General features: G+C 43.3%; 1 protein-coding gene across 2 annotated transcripts in view; it reads left to right on the forward strand.

The window, feature by feature from the left end:
* The window catches only part of ARMC9 (armadillo repeat containing 9), a 56,472-nt gene extending 43,144 nt beyond the window's left edge, over positions 1 to 13,328 (forward strand). For both annotated transcript variants that reach the window (XM_010716794.3, XM_010716795.3), the window contains 4 exons: positions 440 to 564; positions 3,385 to 3,514; positions 7,845 to 8,017; positions 10,573 to 13,328. In XM_010716794.3, coding sequence (XP_010715096.1) covers positions 440 to 564; positions 3,385 to 3,514; positions 7,845 to 8,017; positions 10,573 to 10,595 — 451 coding nt within the window. In that variant the 3' untranslated portion in view covers positions 10,596 to 13,328. The remainder of the gene's footprint in view (positions 1 to 439; positions 565 to 3,384; positions 3,515 to 7,844; positions 8,018 to 10,572) is intronic.
* Positions 13,329 to 14,263: the final 935 nt, after the last annotated feature.

Genomic DNA, 14,263 nt, shown 5'->3' on the forward strand with positions numbered 1-14,263 from the left:
GGAAATCTACGGTTCTACGTCCTACCTCCTTTAAATGAGTGTTGTATATTGTTCTCTATAAAGTGAAATCCTTGTCATATTCAGGAGCAAAACTTAAATGCATGAAAAAGCTGAGAACTGGAAACCTCACAGCCCCACTGCTGTAGTATTTTTCTTTAAGTGTCATGCTGGTATTTTGGGTCTTCAGACTGTAAGGAGGTACAGTTTCCTTTCCTTGGCTCTTCATTGCTGTAGGAAAAAATGTTCCTTCCAGATACGTCCAACATCAGCTGGTCTGGGGAAGCTACAGTTGTGCAGTTAAATTATGGCCTTGGCACTAGTTTGCTATATGAAAAATACATATTTTAATTTCTTCTATTACAGGCAATTTGAAGAAAATAGAACTTCTGCTCAGGTAACTGCAAATATTCATCACCCTGCCTTTTCCTTTCTCCTCCAGGCCAGAAAACGATTCAATTTCTTGTCACGATAGGGATGAAAAACCCCAGTCTCTGCTGAGTGGTTCTCCTCCTGTCTGTGCTGGGAGCAGCTCTGGCATTGCTGACCTCTGCGCTTCCTCTTCATGTAAGGAAGTTGTTGGTGTCTGTCTTGACTGGGGCAAGCATTTGGGACCCAACGTGTGTTGTAGATTTTTGAATTATTATTTTCAGTGTAGCCTTGGAGCATGCCCTCTGTTTGGAGCAGCCTGTGTGATCTTGGGACCACATTCAGCTCCAGCTGAATGAACAGCTGCAGAAAGTGATGTGTGCCCAGCAGACACTAATGGTCTCCATTGCCTCTCTCCATCTCCCTTCCTGTGGAAGGGTCAGGGATCATACCCAGGGCTTCCGACATGCTAAGTGGATTTTCTTTCACTCCATGACGTTCTCTGCCTAGAGAAAGAGCCGCAGCCCAGATGCAGTGCACTTCCCAACAGGCAAAGCCACTTACTTGATCAAAAATAGCCTTGTTTAGATCTAAATGAATTACTGTGTGCTGGCACCTGCAGGCTCCATTGGCCAGACCTCTGTATAAAAGTCAAGGCAGCTGCAGTTATCTACTTCATTTTGCAACTGGAACCATAAAAGCTTGTGGAGGATGGGAAGCTCTGTGTTGTGTGGCTGCATTGTGGGTGATGCTGCTAAAGATTCTGTCCTTGCAACTTGCACTGAAATTAGTGCATCGTCTGGACCTGAGAGCTCAGAAACATGTGATGGAGTTTGAGGTTATAGGCTTCTGAAATACTTCTGATCCACAGAATGGTGCAACTTTTGATGTGACTGTTCCAACCTGTTTGCAGGGATTCATTGTCATTTCCAATTAGAGTTTTAAGGCAAAATGTTCTGCAAACTTGAATAAAGGATGTTGCAGCATGTCTAGTACAGAATTACCAATAAGTTCAGACAAAAGCCTGCCTTTACTTTGCCGAAAAATATGCTTTGAAGCAGTCAAGAAATAACATAGCTTTTTTCTCTCCCTTCTAGTTTTTTTGAATTTCCTAGAGGAAATGAAAAGGATTCTGAGAAAAGTAACCAAGGTCCTGCAGACAGGAATCCATTTGCATAATGCCTAGAGCTGATAAATATAACATGCTGAAAGGCCATGATAGAAGCAGATGAAGCTCCTGTTTGAGCTGGGCACTTGGGTTCTTGCTGTTGTGCAGGAGTGAGAGCTGCAGTCCTTGAGCCTTGCTATATGCAGTAGTATGCTGAGTGTAGCTAAGCCTGCTCTACAGGGAAGTCAGCTGGCCAGCAGTATAGAAGGAAAAGAAATCGACTTGTACATATGCTTTTTAAAGGAAATTAAGCAAAGCAGGTATAAAATGTGCTGCTAGTTGCTGTTTTGAAGTGTGTTGTAGATTCAGCTCTCCTTTGGATGCTATTTCCAAGGCATTATGCAGCCACCAGGAGCCAGCGTGCCTTCTGAACCACATCTTGTTCATATCTTGCCAGTGAAATGCATTCGCTGACCTCTGTCTCCTTATCTGTGCTGCTGATGCTGTCTGATGGATTGCTTGTAGAGATTTGTGGGGCGGCTTACAAAGGGAATCTGAGCAAGTCAGCAAAGCAAATGCGGATTTTTGAAGGAGAGAATGGTTTTAATGCTTTCATGCTAAAGAAAATGCTGCCAACTTTGATCTCCTCCTTTTTTTGTATCCTCTGAAGAAGTTTGCTAGCTATTTTCAGTCAAAACTGTGTGCAGATGGATACTAGTAAGATAACTAGATTGTACTGCTTATAAAGGCTCTCGTATTGCCCAGTCAAATGTCTTTGCTGTGAAATAAAATATGCAATGTAATGAGCTCTTGAGTATCAGGAAGCTACTCATTTCAGAGTATGTGTTTTTCAGCATCACACAAATGCTTTCGTTTTCACAGTTTCATGAGTTCCAGTCATGAAATGAATAATGAAAGACCAAGAGTAAAAAGAAAAGCTTTATGTGAATAGTTGATATCAACAAGGTTATGTCTCAAAGGAAGCAAAACTTAACATCAAGCAACCTCTCCTGTTTTCTGTGTCCTCTGCATCTGGATCTAGTCACCTGTTCTTGTGTTGCTTTCTCATTTTTTTGATTCTGTCTAGGACCATCTTCCCATGTTATCAGTTTGGAATTGTTTCTATAATAGTAATTCTGACTTTTTTTTTTTTGCCTCCTACAAGCAGAAAACTTGTGGACTAAAGATGAACCTTGGTCATCTTATTACACTCACAGTGAATCCCAGACAGAATACGCACTGGGCAGCCAAGTTCTTGTCTGAAAAGGGCCTGAATTGTATCCCTATCAGCATGTGAGCAAATAAACAGGAGGGCAATTTGTCCCAGGCATGGGAGGAATGCAGAGGAATGGAGCTAGGGATTTTCCTGCCCTCATATTGGACTTGCACATCTTGGTACTTTTTTCTTGTGTCTCTCAGCAAGCTGACTGTCCTTCTGTTTCACATTAGCACAAGGCAGAAGGTGAAATTTATTGAGCAAATGTAATAGAGCTCAATTCTGACAGAGGTGTCCTGAACACTTTTTTTTTTTTTTTTTTTGCCTGCTGTGGCAGCCTGTTGCTGTGGATATGGACAGACCAATGCAGGTAGTTGCATTCCTGTGGCTTTAATAAGGCATCATATATTAACTGATACATGTTAATTGATGGTCTGCGTGCTCCTAGCCCATCACAAATGCAAAGTGGAGCTGCTTTGAAAATGATCCAAGTGTGTTTTACTTTGCAGTTGTAAGGAGCTAGAAGTATGCACACATGCAGTTAGCTTGGCTCAGCTGATGAGCTGCAGAATGCTCTGCCACAGGAACTCGGTAGCCTGCTTTTGTCTCTGCCTTTCTTTCACACAGCTACTTGATTGTGTTTCTAGCAAACTGTTAAGAATTCCTCACTGAATTGTGTTTCCTTTTAAAACAGCAATTGAAATGAAGCCATCTAAAATATTCTCATCAGGCCGTAGGATGGACCGAAGCATTGAAGCTGGTGATATCTTGTCTTCCCAGTCTACTAACTTCACCCAAGACAAAGTGAACGGGCACTCTCATAGGTATGATTTATCCAGATGGATATCTAAAAGTGTGAGAGGAGTCTGAGGGGATTTACCAGCTAATTCCATGCTGCTGTGAAGACAATCTGTGAAGTCATTTGATGTATGATGTAGTCTGGTCTGAGACAGCTGTGGTAGTGCTTGCCAAACAAAATACCCTTAGCAGTGCCAGAGGCAGCCATTCAATTTCTAAGCATCTGGTCCAGAATGGGAGAAACCTCAAGCAAGATGTTACTAATGAACATCACATGTATGCACAGCCTGGTTTTCTGCAAGTAAAACTTCCTGATTGCTTCCTTAGATGACTCTACTGTACCCCATGAAAAATCATTGGAATAGTAAAGAAAGAGGTGTAGCTATGAGAAGAGGGCAGGAATTAATGCTCAGAAGAGAAATTAAGTATTTAAGTGGATATGCTGTGTTTAAACATGCTGAGAAGCTGGCATTGCTGACCACAGTCCTTGATGGTTTATTTCCTATGTGGGAAGAGCAGGGAAGTCAATATTACATGCTCTGCCCATAGAGGGTTTCAAATTTGTCTTGAAACAATTTCTGTGAAAAGAAGAAAGATCTTGCCCTCCTTCTCCTGTTCATTCACTGAGCCCTCTCTGAAGCTTTTGTCATATGGAGGATGGTGATGTTATATCCTGGACGAGAAGTAGGAATTCATTAGGAGTTGGACCAAGATTTACCAAAGTTTTTCAGGACCTGCATGTGTCCTTCAGACGTTAACAGCTTTTTCCTAAAGCTAATTTGATTGGGCCAAGTTTTAAACAGTGAGAGTATAGAAATGTTAAAAGCAAATACATTCCAAAAGTAAAACACAGAATGGGTGGAGATGCATTAAAGATTTTACTGACTCTTCACGGATCAGATTTTTCAGAAGGGCTTAATTACCCATGTCAGTTAAAGCTCCAGCACTCCTGGGAACTGGATTATTTGCTTAGAGCTTTGTTTCTATTTGGTGTACAGATTCTTTTATATATATGTATAAAAATATATTCCAATTGTGCTACTTCCATGGTGAGATCTGAGAAATAATATACTGTTAACAAATTATCGCTGTTGAGCAGTTGAGGTGCTTAGTTGTCATACTATCCCAGCATTACTGGTTTTACTTCAGTGTTGCCTCCTTTAACAGTAGCTAAGCACTTATTACAAATACAGGCAGACCATGAGAATGTTGTGACCAAATTGCTTGCTTTGTGCTTTGGCAGATGGTGGGAGGCTATTTCTCAGGCTTCAGCTTGCAAGAGATGATAAATAGGGAGTATCTTGCCCTCAGCGTGTGGCTGTGCTTCCCTGCACTCATTATCCACTGTTAAAAAGATGTCCTCAATAATCTTGAATATTTCTGAATAAAAATGTGTCTAAATCTCAGTAATATATTTCTAACTGAACGGATGCAGCACTGCAGAAGGAGGTAATATCTCTTCATCTCATGCTGCCTCACCATGCATACAGTAATTGGTACTTACAAAAGCAGCCTCAAGTTACAAATGTGGGAATGCAGCCATTCACAGTCCAAGCAGAACATAGGGTTTTCTGTGTCGGGGTCTTTTGTTGATATGTTGGTGTTGCAATAGCTAGACCTGCCTTTTTGTTCTTCCTTTCATTCTTTCCTCCTTGGAAGCATACTTTCACGTGTTTGCAAAACAGAGTGAAATAATTAATCCTTGCTTTGGTCATATGTCTACTATCAGAGGGGCCTCCTTCTTACTAGAGAAATACTGAGACCATCCAGAAAAGTTCTGTATGAAAAAAGGAAGACTTACTCGTGGAGATGCTGAGTATTTCTCCTCTCACTTGAGCAGCATTAATTGAGAATTTAACTGCAGAGAGATCTGCAAAGCTACATTTGCAGTAAATAAGTCTGAGATGCCCTATTAGTGGCTTGTCCATCGTGTTTCTGTAGGAACAAATGGTTGCAACTGATGCAAGCCAGACTGGCAGCTGCTTCTGCACTGTTCTCTGCTGCATTTTGATCCACTGGGCTTTGAGCAACCTGGTCTAGAGGGAGATGTCCCTGCTTATGGCAGGGGGGAGATAGAAGTAGGTGATCTTAAAGGTCCCTTCCAGCTTAAACCATTTTATGGTTCTATGAGTCCATGTAAAAATACAGTTGTGTTGTGCTTCTTAGCTAATAAAGCATACGTTTGTAATAGACTTGAGTTTATGATGGAGGTTTGCTTAAAAAATCCCTTATTTTTTATCATGACTATGGCCAGTATCATCATCATAAAGAGATCAAGCTCTGGAGGATCTTTAGTCTCCCCTTTCTTACAGCCTGGTAAAATTGGACAAAAGTCTGAATGTGCTTCTCTTGGAGAGAGCAGTTTATATGTTCCGTTTATACGTCAAGTCTTGTCACACCTCTTGGCTTATTTAGATCTCAGTGTCAGCCTGTTGTGTACTCGATTGGATAACCATTTCCACTTTTCCAGACAATCTTCATTCTCAGCAAATTTAGGGTTCTGCTTTATTTTTTTGTTAGAGCACTTGCTCTCGGATTGCCATACCTTGTCACAATTGACTTCTTCACCAAATATCACAGATCATTATCCCCCAGCAGATTGTGCTGCTTTTTTTCTCAAATCCTAAAGGATCCCAAATAGGTAAAATACCATTAAAAACCGACCAACTTGTTTCTGTTGGTCTGTGTGTATTGATGTAGTAGAAAATGAAGTAGCTCAGTGACACCTGGGCGCAGGGAGACTCGAGGTCTGCTTTACATCCTGTCAGAATACTAGCAGAGTACTCTCTGACCTTTACAGTGTTTACTAGTGAGTTATTTCGTATAATCCTTTCCAGACAGCTTGCAAATAACGTGAGCCATCATACAGTACCATTTTGCGTTTCTTCTTTCCAATAAAGGTATTTCCAAATAATGAAGAATCTTATTTATGGCTCAAATACTGCTGAGGTTGTTGGGTCTTGCTTTTTCATCTGTGTTAACATATCTTAGTCCACATAAGATACCACAGCTGTATTGAAAGGCAGCTCTTGAGCCCAGGTGGATAAAACTGCAAACAAGCCATAGCAATGAAACTGTGTGATGGGGAGAGACATTTGAAGATGTGATTCAGAGCTCAGGGTGAGTTTAACCCATCTCTGGTTTTGCTGGTTTTGCTGCCATCTGCCACCTCCTCTTTTGAAATGGTGCAAGGTTGATACTTGTCATACTCAGTGGAAGGTGGAGGGCTGCAGAGCTGCTTCTGAGGAAACGAGTTGGTGTCTGTCCCTAATAGTTAGCACATGCGAATGCAAAATACAGACAACCAATGTTGCATCAAATATAAAGAAGCACTGGCTGCCACACCTCCCTGCAAGGTGAAGCAGGGAGTGGAATGGTTTATCATTGACTCAGCAGCATTCCCAGGAGGCGGGGAGGGATTAAATGTCTTGAAAATCCCCTAATCACCCTCTCTGATGCTCACAAAGGTTCTTTTGATGGAGCTAATAACACTGTGACTTTCCAAATAAAATTTTAATCACCTTCCTTTCGGTGGCACTTTTATGGATCTCCTATTTGACTCTGCTTTTATTTCCTTTTAAAACAATGTGCTTCTTCATGAAGCTGTTATTTCACTTTAATCTTTTCTCCCCTTAGGAGAAAATTGCCTTACCAGAACCAACATGAATATAGATTCAAAATTATGTTACGAACTTATATTTCCTAGTAGCCTTCACTTTTTGTATACCAGAAAAACTATACTTATGCTAAGGACAGGAAAGGACAGTGTGTCCTCATTGTAGTTATGGACTAAATCCTGAAGACTGGTATTCTTGCAGCATGTGCAGAATATGAAATCACAGCAGTGTTCTCAGTGTGAGCGAGGTACCTGTGTGCTTAGGGAACTTATTTTATAGATGTGCTTTTGATAAAAACTTAGGAGATCTACAAATCTTGTCACAGCTGGGAGCCAGCAAGGCTCTGTGTCTGTTGGTGTTGTGGCCTACAAGGATGCATTCCTATGCTGTAGCATCCCTATATACATTTTGCACCTCTGAATGAGTCTGTGTAAGATAAGGGTGATAGAAAACAATCTGGACAAAACAAACTGAACCTGTTACTTGTTTATGAGCTGAACAGGTTCAATCTTGTTGTCCAAAGAACCAGGTTTGAATAGGAGAGGCACGTCCATAGAGGTGGAGGCCATGGTGGGTGCATGCCCTGCAGTAGTACCAGTGCTGCCATGTTCCTCTCCATTTGGTCATCTCCCTGAATTTGGGGTGGGCTAGTATGCCGTCACTTGGTTTCACTTAACTGCAGGCTTACTGTGCATATGTTTCTCTCCATGCATTGCTAACCCTTTTCCATATCCTACAGTGAGTTTTCTTCAGCCTTTACCAGCAAACCTAAGATCCCTCGCACTCCTGAAATGCACAGTGCCAGCCCCAGGAAGGGAAAGATCCCAACCATTGCCCCTCAATTCTCCCAGTCTGGACCCCAACAAACGAGCCGTCCCAGCTCCTCGGGATCATCCACAAGGAGCAGACAGAGTAAGTGGAAACAGTCATCATTCTGCTTGTCAGCACTTGGGGTGGGAAAGGAGGGAGCTCTGCAGGAGCTCTCCAGGAATGAAGTCGTGTGCTGTGAGTGTGCCAGGAGTATATGACATTGTACTTGTCATCTGCAGGATGCACAACCATGAAATTATATCTTGCTGAACACTGCTCCTATTTCCAGACTATCATGTGAACAGAGACACACTTTTTCCTGTCTCTGAGTGGAGAAAAGTGGCCCAATTCCTCCAAAGTATGGGGGAAACTTCTAGTCTCATATTAGACATTCTCTGGATGTCATTACTGTCTCTTTTTCTTTAGACACTTGTTCACTCCACTGTATAACTTGTCTAACGTTCTTGAATTTGGGTCCCTGGGTGTGTCTACGCTGCCACTGAATGCAGACCAGATGTTAGCAGGCAGCCAGGCATGGCGTGCTGCTTGTGGCAGTCATCCTTCTGCTGGAGACTCACGTTTAAGAACCATCTGGATGAGTCGTTTCCTGAAGAAATGCAAGCAGCACTAGATTTCAGTGGGCTCAGAAGAGAGGAGGGTGGTGACCTGAGGTTGGAGGGGAGAGGAGGAAGCATGCTTCAGGCCTGCCATACTCAGCCCAGTGAAGTAGAAATGCTGGTCTCAGATACTCATGCAACTGTGTATGGAGATCTAGAGGGTGTGTAAGCTGTGGGTTCTGGGGTGGGGGGAAGGGCGATGGTGCATTCACAATGGGAAGGTGCATTCTTGAGTGACAAATACAAGCCTTTTCTCTGGAGTGCAAATAACATGCCCCTGAGGCCAGCAGCAATTAAAATTGGAAGGAGCTGTGTGCTGTGTGCTGTATGTTCCTATTCCAAAGGTATGGTGAGAAATTTAGAGATGATCACAAGGTAACAGTAGCTCCACTCTTAGCTGAAACTGTTACCTTTAAGCATTTCAGGAAAGAGGGGAGCTCTGAATGCCTCCTACACCTGCCCAAGGAATGAGATGTGTGCTTATTGTTAACTTCTCGTTCCAGGTAAGGAAAATGAAACATAGGGAACTGAAGTAACATAGAAAATCATCAAAGAGAAGGAAAGAACTTCCTATGTCTTCTGTGCTGCTCACTCATTGCTGTTTTAAACAGTTTAAGTGTGCAGGGAGGGCACGTTTCTTTCAGGGAGTACAGGTGGGGCAATGGAAGGGAATGTCCCTGGTGGCTAAGAGTGGTTTTGACATGCTGAGTACTTGCTTGAATAGTCCCGTGCTTGGGTAATACTGCCAGCTCGTTCAGCTTTACTTCTGCTGTGTGTGCCCTGTGTTTTACCCCTGACATCAATGCTCTCCATTTCCTGTGATAGAAATACTGACTAGTGACCAGCAGTCTGTTCATTTTGGTTTCTGTTTCATTTCCAGAAGCACTAGTCCATTAAAGAAGAAAAGCTTTACTGAATAAGGGAAAAGCACAGAATGGGTGTGCACACCAAAACTTGCCCAAATCCTTATTCTAGTTTCTTTTTTTGGAGCTTTTCACTTCACGATGCTTGTGTCCTACGAAAGATGTGAAATATATATGCTGCTCTTCTAGGGATATGGAGTAAGTTCCTTTCCCAGGGCACAGTGTTTAATGCAGCTGATTTTGAAGTTGTATTAGAGGAGTTTTAATCAGAGTTCCATGTATATAATGTGTCTCTCTGGAAGGCTGTCTTTACTCTGTGGATTTCTTTGGAATTCTGCAGAAGAACAAGCTCAGGGCACAATGAGAAAAATGATTCTGAATACACTTACTCAATGTGATTACTTACTTTAGAGATGCAGTTTTAGCTTTCTTTTAATATTTATTGTAGGTGTTTTTACTGGAAATAAGTTGCTTTTACACAAACCTAGTTGAACTAACTGGACTGGATTGTGAAGGGTGTTTGGAATGCCTGAGGAATGCAGAGGAAGCACAGGTGCTCAGTGCAGCTCCAGCCCTGGGGCCAGGATCTGCCTGAGACGGAGCCTGCTGTTAGCAGAGTGCCAAAGCTGCACCTTGCAGCAAAATGAAGCTCCTCCAGATGCCACCAGCCATGCTGGAGCTTTCTGCTGACTCCTCTTCCTAGTGGTGCAGAGGTGGCAGTGTGGCTGGAACACAGAGTGGATCTCCAAATCTGGAGTTTTTCAGTTGCGCTTTATGTGCTCTGTGTACACATGGCTGAGTGATTTAATCTACCTTGTGCCTTACTCTGCTTCTATTCCAAGCACCTCTTAAGGGCAAGCCAAAGAGAAGGGATGTGTGCACCATACCAAGCTGTGCCCAGGGTATGATGGAACTGGAGCGGAACAAAAATCTGTGCTAAAGGAACGAGGATGTGACTGGGTCCTGGTGGGTGGCTTCCTGCTCCGGGTGTTCTTTCAATATCCCCTGACAAATTGTTGCCATAAACACTTTCTGCGTTTTTTTTAAAGCGGTTAAGGTGCCTTTGTGTATGTTCTCTGTGGTGGTTGTGTCACTGTAGAGTTCCCCTCAGGCAGCTCTTGCCCTTTGATAAATCCTGCTTTCAGTTGACAAGCTCTCTCTCTTTATTTTCCTGCAGGCATACAGTCCTACAGGAAGTGAGAACAGTTCCTTTCCTCGAGAATCACCTGTCACATTGCTGAAGGACAGAGCCAGCTTCCTGTAATGAGCTTTACTGGCGACCTGCTGAGAAGAGGTTATTAACACTGCACGACGCACGCCTGGCACGGTGATTCAGGGATTATCTGATGGGCTGTGTCTGCTGTCATCTCTAAAGCTAGCTAAGACAAAGGCCTTGTTACAATTGAGGTCTCATCAGCTGCCCACAGCTGATACAGTAGATGGATGTAGTCCCAGCATCTCTGATAGTTTAAAGTGACATTGCTACCTCCAGAAAAGTCTCTTGCTCTTTGCTTTCTGTGTCAGAGTAAATGGCCTTTGAAAATGGTGCGTAGAGCTCAGTACAGGAGTCTAGCCAACAAGCTGTCTTGTTTAGGTATTGCTTGCCTGTAACTTGCTCTGTTGTCTTTTTAATTATGCTTTTGTGTATGAGTATGGGAATGTCTGGGTTCAAGGGATCAGCACTAGGAGAGAAAGCATATACCTGCATGTGTAGAACCACTGCCTGGAGCAGCTGTGTGGGAGTGAGGTCTGCAATTGAACATCAAAGGCTGGAAAGTATTTCATCAATGTGTGGCAGTTGTAAAACTGTGCCAATGTCCAACTGCTCGCGCTCACCTCTGGGGATCTGATCAGCAGGTTTATCTGTAGTAATTACTCCTATTCAAATGTACTTTACCTTGGAACTTGGCTGCCACTGAAGCTGTAAAGCAGGGAAGAAAACACGTGTGTTAGTTGTAAATGGACTTAAAAAGCAAACGCTTTTAGGTAGGTACAAGAAGGGATAAGTTAAAGCTTTTGTGTTGGAATTCCACCATGAGAAACAAATAAGATTAACTCAGCCCAAGAGGTCAAGCAACTCCAGTAATGGCAATTACCTCCCCCTTGAGAGCAAAGAGTTGTAAAGTCAGCAGTCGTGTCCGGAAGAAAGCTTCTCTGTGATGAGACCTCAAATTGTTCCTCTTGGTATGTGGTGGCAACTGAATAGCCAAGGCCATTTCCTCTCCTGATGTGATTGCCATGAGACCAGTGATGCTGTGTCACTGTCTGACAGAAAGGTATCTAACACACGAGTTCCTCTCACTCCCTTCAATAACAGACTTCAAATTGAGTTAGTATCTCTTGAAGAAAAAGACGTCTTCCAGTCTGAAATCTGATCATATTGATATGAAACTCAGTAAGTCCACAGGGCTCACACAAAGCAGGCAGAGTATGGGTGTTACTTTAACACCCAGCTGCATAGGACATAAAGTGATTGTAGGCAGCTAATCGCCCCTATCCTGCAGGTCTCCATGGTAGATAAATCACAGAAAAGCTTAGATTGACCCACCTCCTCTCCAAGTTGATAAACACAATTAATGGAAAAATGCCTTTTGGTTCCCCAAAAGGCAGCAATAGAAGGCAGCCATAAAAACTCACCTAGTGGATTTGTGTAGTAGGCAGCTTTGCTTTTTCCTCTGCAAAGCTTTTTTTCTTTTCTTTCCTTTTTTTTTCTTTTTTGCAGCATGTAATATCAGTGGTCCAACTGTTAACACTGAAGTGCTATGCATGCTCATCTGCATCTGTAGGTGCATAGAGTGCCCCAGCAGCTGAGCTGAGATTTATCTCACAGCAGTGCTGAGTTTCACATTGGAGACAATTTTTTGTATTAATGCTTGAGAAACTCCATTTGCCAAATACTTGAGAGGAACTGTGTGTGAGCTTAGAAATAAATTATGAGCTGAGCAGCAGTATGAGAACCTGACAAAATACCGTGTGCTTCTTTTCTCTGTCTGTTCACAAAAAGCCCCTGTGATGCCGGTCAGAAAGGTTTGAAGCTGTAAGAAGTGTTGATTCTGCCCTTGTTAGCAGGACACCGCTGCCAGAGGTTGAGATGGTCAGGTCAGTGACACACACACAGCAAATTCTGCACCTCTCTCTTAAAGGTTGCTATATGCCACGCAGAGGTTGCTGCCAGATCCAGCAGCAGCCTGGCGAGTTCTTAACAGGAGCAGTGGAGATTTGCCTGCTTGAGTGAGAGGGGTGTGATTATACCTGAACTGGCTGCAGTGTTACTTGTAATAAGCAAGTGCACTAATGGCACAAGACATAGATCTGGGATTTTTTATTTTTTTTGTGTGACCAAAGTGCTGTATGACACTAGCACACTTTCTGCATATGTCCTCTTTATCTTCAGTGTTAATGAGAGACTGAATCATAGAGTATCCTGAGTTGGAAGGGACCCACAAGGATATTCAAGTTGAATTCCTGGCTCCACACAGAACCACCCAAAAATCCAACATTCCCTCTGAGAGCATTGTCCAAACGTGAACTGCGTATGTCTATTTACATTTGCATGGAGAGTTCATTCTATATACTTTAAAATCATCTGACAGTGACGGAGCAAAATTGTTTCTAAAGGGATATATTAATTTTTCTCTCTGTGATAAGTTTGTTTGGTGTTTCATGGACGTTGAGGGTGTGCATTTGTTTATTTTCCACTGTTTTCTTTGTGATAAATTCTGTCCTCAACAGCTTTGTCTCCACCTGAATGGAAAGCACAGCTCCCTCACACAGCCTGGCCCACAGCTGTGGAGCTGGCATCGTTTGCTCTGAAGTGCTGCAATGCAGGCATGAGCCTCTCACTCTGCTTGGCCTCACAGAATAGCCCAGGTTGGAAGGGACCTTAAAGATCATGAATTTTCAACCCCCCTACCACATGCAGGGCCACCAACCTCCCCATTTAATATTAGACCAGGCTGCCCAGGGCCCCATCCAACCTAGCCTTGAACACCTCCAGGGATGGGGCATCCACAACCTCTCTGGGCAGCCTGTTCCAGAACCTCACCACTCATAGTAAAGAACTTCCCCCTGACATCCAACCTAAATCTTCCCTCCTTCAACTTAAAACCATAGTCCTCTGGTCCTTATAAAATGGTGGAGGTTACAGCACAGGGAAGAGAAGCATTGCACTGCATTTGTGCACATCTTTGAGTAGTAACAGTGGGAAGGCAAGCGAGCTGCCTTCCTTCCTGCTGTTCCTCCATGCTGAAGTTCGCCTTTGAGCCCTTCCTGGCAGCGCATCCATCCTCACACTTGGTTGCAGTGTAGCTCAATGCTGGACCAAGTCCTAGGAGGGAAAGTGCTGGAGAGCAGAGAGATGCACCTCGCTCAGCCTGCCTGATCTCGAGGTGCCTGGAGCAGCCCCTGCCTGGCTGCACCTGGCTGAGGAGCACCAGGAGATGTGTGCACAGCTAACGGGCCGAGGACCAGCAGCCCTTCTGGTCTGGTATCTGCACAGTGTTTGGTATCTGACCTCTCAAAGAGAGCTGCTTCCCACCTCCTTGCTGTATCCTGCCCTGTGAAGGAGAGGCACTGAGTTCACTACAAGGTCACCGTCCAAACTTTGCTCTTTAGGAACCTGATGCTCTGCAATTAGCAGACTGAATGGCACTCTGTGACCTCCAGTAACTTTCTGGAACATGTCCTTTTATTGCAGGTTCCTTCCTGGCTTATATTTACAAGCAATACTGGTGTTAATTTGTGGAAATTAAAGTGAACAAGCTTCAGATATCCAGATGACAGCATTAAATGTTCGCTTTGTGCTTATCTTCAAATAGACAAAGTGCTGTTCTGCTGTGATTATAAGGCCAAAGTTTTTGAGAGTGCCA

The sequence above is a fragment of the Meleagris gallopavo genome, chromosome 11 (assembly GCF_000146605.3).
Source record: "Meleagris gallopavo isolate NT-WF06-2002-E0010 breed Aviagen turkey brand Nicholas breeding stock chromosome 11, Turkey_5.1, whole genome shotgun sequence".
Lineage (NCBI taxonomy): Eukaryota > Metazoa > Chordata > Aves > Galliformes > Phasianidae > Meleagris > Meleagris gallopavo.